This window comes from Nannochloropsis gaditana (assembly GCF_000240725.1).
Source record: "Nannochloropsis gaditana CCMP526 unplaced genomic scaffold scaffold464, whole genome shotgun sequence".
NCBI lineage: Eukaryota > Eustigmatophyceae > Eustigmatales > Monodopsidaceae > Microchloropsis > Microchloropsis gaditana.
The window spans coordinates 14,865-20,402 of record NW_005803489.1 but is presented as its reverse complement, the minus strand read 5'-3'; the positions used below and the strand labels follow the sequence as shown (position 1 = coordinate 20,402).

General features: G+C 58.2%; 3 protein-coding genes across 3 annotated transcripts; 2 read left to right on the top strand and 1 right to left on the bottom strand.

The window, feature by feature from the left end:
• Nucleotides 1-1,429: 1,429 nt before the first annotated feature.
• Nucleotides 1,430-2,105, top strand: NGA_2038600 (diphthamide biosynthesis protein; the record flags this gene model as incomplete). Its single annotated transcript, XM_005854559.1, has 1 exon — nt 1,430-2,105. A coding segment is annotated over exon 1 (629 nt), but the record flags the coding sequence as incomplete, so codon positions are not given.
• Nucleotides 2,106-2,210: 105 nt separating this feature from the next.
• On the top strand, nt 2,211-2,882 carry NGA_2125300 (diphthamide biosynthesis; the record flags this gene model as incomplete). Its single annotated transcript, XM_005854564.1, has 1 exon — nt 2,211-2,882. A coding segment is annotated over one exon (672 nt), but the record flags the coding sequence as incomplete, so codon positions are not given.
• A 1,549-nt stretch (nt 2,883-4,431) lies between these two features.
• NGA_2026700 (chromatin remodeling complex subunit) lies at nt 4,432-5,000 on the bottom strand (the record flags this gene model as incomplete). Its single annotated transcript, XM_005854558.1, has 1 exon — nt 4,432-5,000. A coding segment is annotated over one exon (569 nt), but the record flags the coding sequence as incomplete, so codon positions are not given.
• Nucleotides 5,001-5,538: the final 538 nt, after the last annotated feature.

Genomic DNA, 5,538 nt, shown 5'->3' with positions numbered 1-5,538 from the left:
TTCCGCAACGGCCTCCGGGGCGTATTCCCCTCCCTTTTCACCGGCGCGTCCTGTCCCATCTTCGCCTGTTGAAGCCTCGCCGCCGGCAGCAATGGCCTCCCCCTCCCTTCCACCTCGCTGATTATTGTGGACCCAGGCTCGACTGCTGCCAGCCTTGGCTTTCAAGCGCCGGATGAGGTCACGGCTCTTTATTTTGGTGAAATTGTGGAAATTATGCGTGCCCTGGAACCGCACGAGCAAGTCGCAGAAACGGGCGATTAAAGCCTCTGAGCTTTCGTCTGCGACGGCTCGACCGGTGCCTGGGAACGGACGTAGGAGCTCGATAGGGACGATGTACACGTATTCTCGAAAGCTCACGGCGTCTCGCGGTCTGAACGACTTGGTTGCTTTGGCACAACTGTGCACGCGGATGTCATCAGGCAGGCAGGCATTTATCTCTTTGACGGCTCGCTCGCTCCAGTTAGGGCTATCGCCTTCCATGTCATCTACCCATAGCTCCAGCTTGGCCGAGACCACATTCCGCGCCGCATGCACGCCCTTGTCCGTCCGAGAGCACCGCGCCCAGCCAATCTTATCCAGATCCCCGAAATTGCTTTCCCGTATGTAGCCCGCATCAAACAGCGCTTTTTCCAATACTGACTCGATGGTAATGACTTCTGCCTCGCCCGGGCCTGGTTCGGATTTTTGTAAGCCAGAATACTTTGTACCTACATACCCGATTACCAAGGCCACGCGCCTCTTTTTACGGTCTCTTAGCGGCTTGCTGCCAAAGTCTACGGTCTGAGGCAAGCCATGACAGTCTTCCCTGTCATCTGCGCCCTTTCGCATGGCCACCGCCACCGATGGAGTGCGATGTGGGAATAGCAGGCACGAGGGGCGAGAGAGGGCGCCCAGAGAGCGGGAGTACCGGATTGGTGGAGGAGATGGACTTAAAGGCGACCCCCAAGCAGCTAGCCGCTGCCGTAATGGACCACCGTTCGCTCTTGTTCTACTAGCCGTGATCAATGCTGTGAAATTACGGGAAAGCAGCAGCAGCGGCAGGAGGGACAAGGCGGGGTTACGAGAGTGGGGCGGTCGGGGCCGAGCACGCCGCATGTCACAGGCTCATACGCGGAGCCAGCAATGCAGCAAAGTAAATCTATAGCACAACTTGCAAGACCCTGTCTTTATTTATCGTGTGCAAAATTTAATATATCAATGATTCCAGTCGCAACAATAAATGTGATGTACGGCAGCCATTAAACCAGGCAGCGAGCGCGGAGCGAGGAGCGCAAAGGTTACCTCAGTGCTCGCTGGGGTATAGAAGTTCATGACTTTGAACTAGGCCAATATAATGGACTCTAATACATTTCTTCCTTGTATACAACTACACCAGACTCCTGTTTCTTCTTTCAAACAACCTTCCAGGTTTTACGAAAGCTACAAGCACCGAGTCTTTTGCCTCTCTGCTGCTTTTAAGTGGGAAGGCAGGAGGTAATGGCTGTGCTTGACAATGCTACCGATCGATCCATGGAAAAATTGTCAGACCAGTACGAGTGCGATAGGACTTTAGACACCATCGAATGTAATGGCTACTGTCGCGTGGCTTTGCAGTTCCCCGATGAAATGCTAAAAGACGCGCCGCGTGTGTGTCAATTTCTCATGGCCCAAAGTAAAATACGTCAAAAGCGGGAAAAGGAGAGACAACACGATGTCTCAGAGCACACTGAGCCTCTATTTTTTGTAATTGGTGACACTTCATACGGTAGTTGTTGCGTGGATGAGGTTGCGGCTCAACATTTAGATGCGGATCTAGTGGTACACTACGGCCATGCCTGCCTGTCGCCCACCTCTCGGCTACCCGTCCTCTACGTGTTCGGCCGGAAGCCCCTCACGCAGACTCTCCAGGCCATAGCTACCTGTCTTTCTACAACGCTCTTGGCGCGGAGCAAAGAAAAACGAGCGTTTTTGTTTTATGAGCTGGCATACGAGGCCATCATTCCTGATGTGGCACTCGAGATGAACAAACAGCTGGTAGGCTCTCACGTAGACGTAACCGCAGCACGCCTTCCGTTGGCTTCCGTAAGCCCCATCATGCCCTTCTCTGAGGAAGGACAGTACTTGGCGAGTCAAGCCACGGGGTGCGAGAAGGAAGCGGGGAAGGTAATCTTTGCGGGGGGACTCGAGCTCAGGGTCGAGAACAATGGAGAAGAGGGGGAGGGGGAAGGAGGGGATGCGGTTGTGATATACATAGGAGAAAGCGAGAACAACAAGCAATTGGTCAACATCATGCTCCGATTCAATGCCTGCGACTGTCTCGTCTATGACCCAGCCAGTCCTCCTCTCCCGGCCCCGCCACGGCTCCGCGAAGTGTCGGTCAAAACCAGCCAAGCCCTCAAGCGCCGATACTACCTGGTACAACGCGCACGGGATGCATCTGTCTTCGGGGTAGTGGTTGGGACTCTGGGCGTGGGCAGGTATATGAGTGTGGTGGCGGCCGTGCGCCGTCTCATCGCCCGGGCGGGCAAGAAGGCCTACACCCTGTTGATAGGGAAACTCAATGCGGCCAAACTCGCGAACTTTGCCGAGATCGAGACCTTCGTCCTGGTGGCGTGTCCCGAGGCCTCACTCCTGGAGGACGGCGGCAGAGCTTTCCACGCGCCTGTCGTCACGCCGCTGGAGATGGAGATGGCTTTGGGTGGAAAGTCGTGGGATGGCTCGTATAGCACCGATTTTCGCGAGCTCGAGTCCCTCTGCCAAAGTTGCGCACAGAAGGAGCGTGGTCTAGATACTGACTTGAGGAAAAATGGTAACTGTGCCAATTGTGAAAGCGATGGCGAGGACGAGCCCTACTTCTCGCTGGTCTCCGGCGGCTACAAGGGCGGTGTAGAGGGGAAGGCGAAGGGGACTCTTCCCTTGGAGGGGAGCACGGCATTGACAAAGTTCTCAAGTCCTGCAGGAGATTTTTTACAGCTTCGAGAGTACCGCGGGTTGGGCCATGACAAGCATAAGAATGCGGTGTGCGAAACTGAGACAGGGGACAGGGCTGAGGACGGGGAGGGAGGAGCAAAACCTCCAGCTGGGATTGTGGAGGGTAGGAGAGGGGTCGCCTCTGACTACGACAACGTGTGAATAGAAAGGCGCTGCGTAAAGTCAGGTCACATCATATACATTGAAGCCAGCAAACTAAAATGTACCCCTCTTTTGAGAATTATTTTAACTCTACAAAATTGTTTTTTGAATATCGATTGAGACCTTTCTCTTACTTATCAAGCTAGACGTACAAATTCCACAAAATTCACCCCTTGATATATCTGTCCAACAAAGACTCATCCGCCATATATATACACCTGCGCTTCGAATATGCCCCTTTCCGGGCCCGAAGAGTCAATCCTCCTCATCCACTGCCTCCCCCAGCCCTAGGAAAGCCTGGAAGCTCGCGAGACTGAAATGAGAGCCTTTGTCCCCGCCCGATGTGACACTGAGCGCCGCCGAGTCATCCCCCCCCTGCATGAAGGCGTGCCCCTGGTCCTGCCGCACCTTCAACATTCGCTCCTCCACCGTCCGGGGCGTGAACAAGACAAAAATCTCGACGCTGGAGGCGGCCTGGCCAATGCGGTGTATCCGCGACATGGCTTGAGCTTCGTCACCGAGGTTGTGGCTCGGTTCCAAAAGGATCAGGGTCGAGGCAGCCGTGAGCGTCAGCCCCGCCGCGCCCACCCCCATGCCCACCAATATCACCTTGACGTCGGGATCGCTCGAGAAGGCTCCCACGGCCTGCTGCCGGTCCGCCATCTTGCACTGAGCCGTCACTGAGACGCACGCAAAGCCGTGCTGATCCAAGCAGGGCTTGACCGTCGTGAAAGGGAACTGGGAGAAGACCACAAACTTGGCCGACGGGTCGGAGCTTAAGGTAGATTCAAGGATCCCGACGAGCGCCCGCATTTTGGCGCTCGGTACCATGGAGGTGTTCCTGTAGTGGGCGAGGAAGGCGGGTTCCAAGGACGGCAGGCTGTTGTCACGACCGCAAGCGAATGGAACGGGCAGACGCTGCAGCGTCGCTTCATCGGCGGCGGGGGGGCAGCCAACCTGAGGGATGTTCATTACCGTGCGGATTGCGCTGCCACGAGAAGGTGAGGAAGGGGATGGTGCAGCCGCGGAGCGACACTGCCTCGATGCCCGCCCGCCGTGCTCCGCTGGGTGCGCGTCTACCGCCTTCGTCTCGCCCCTTCCGTCCGCCGCGTCATCACCATCACCGCTCCTGTTCCGAGGCAATGCTGGCGGTATCTTGACGTCCATGCTCTCCCCCGCATTCCCCTTCCCGCCCCCCCCCGGCCCACTCTCTGCGTCTGCCGCATTGCTCACGGCGTCGGCGCGAGTTACCCCTGCGGCTACCTTCCCGTCCACCTCCTCGGCCGCCGCTTCGTAGCGCTCGATGGAGGACGTTTCCAAGCGCATCAAGCTCTTCTGCGAGATTGGCTTCCGACAAACAGCGCAGCGAGTGCCTAGGTTGGCTAGGCCCCCGTAGCCTCCATGGAGCTCGTGCTGTTTCTGCGCTTCTTCTATCTGCGCCAATATGCAAGACTGACAGTATACGTGGCAGCACTGCGTGACGGTGGGCTCGCTGACCGTACAGAGGCAAATCGGGCAGGACAGGTCCCCGCCCTCGAGCACGGCGAAAATGGAGGCAAATCCCGCCTCGTGGAGCTGGTCCGTCATCCCTTTCTGCTCCTTCTCCTTGGCCAGCAGCAAGTCCGCGTACGCCTTTTTCCTCGTGGCGGGCCCCCTTTTGAACACAAGCGCCTTCCGCTGGTCTTCACATGCCCACGCCCCCTCAAGCCTCACCTCGCCCCGGCTTCCACCCGCCGCCACATCCACGGCCTCTACGCGTGCTTCGAAATCCTCATCGTTCAGGCCGATCCGCAACACGTCCCCTGGAACCACTAGCTCGTCCACCGCCTTGTTCTGTCTCCCTTTCGCAGCTCCTCCCGCCCTTCCCGCGTCCGCGTCCCGCGCGCCTATGATCTCCTTCTCCTCAGCGTCTCCCTGAGAAGGCGATGCCACGCCCCCCCCTTCTCCACCCTTGCCGCGCTCCTCGTCCTCGTAATGCACACGAACACTCAAAGAGCGTGAGCCCCGCGCCGCTGCCGCCCGCAACGGTAGCTGTACCCAGGCGATGGGCAGAGGCAAGCCCTCCGCCTCCATGCGTGCTCGCAGCTGCTGCAACGACAAGGTCTCCAATTTATCCCGGGCCTCCACGAGCTCGTCGCCGTGCAAGGCCCACGTCCGATTCACGTCGCGCGTCAAACCCCCGGCGGCGTTCCGACCCTGGAGCCGTGCCAGCATGTCCTCGATGCCGAGCACAGGGATGGCGCCCGCCGGGCCGGCGTCGGCGGCGATGGCGACCAGGCGTTGCTGGATTTGCAGCGACCGCTTGATGGTGTCGAGCTGGTGCAACGGCACGAGGGAAGGGTGGAGCAAGACGCGCTGCAGCATGAAGAGGAGGGCTTTTAGCTTGGCGTGGGCGCCGGCTGCGGCGTGACGCCTTCCTCCGTGGGC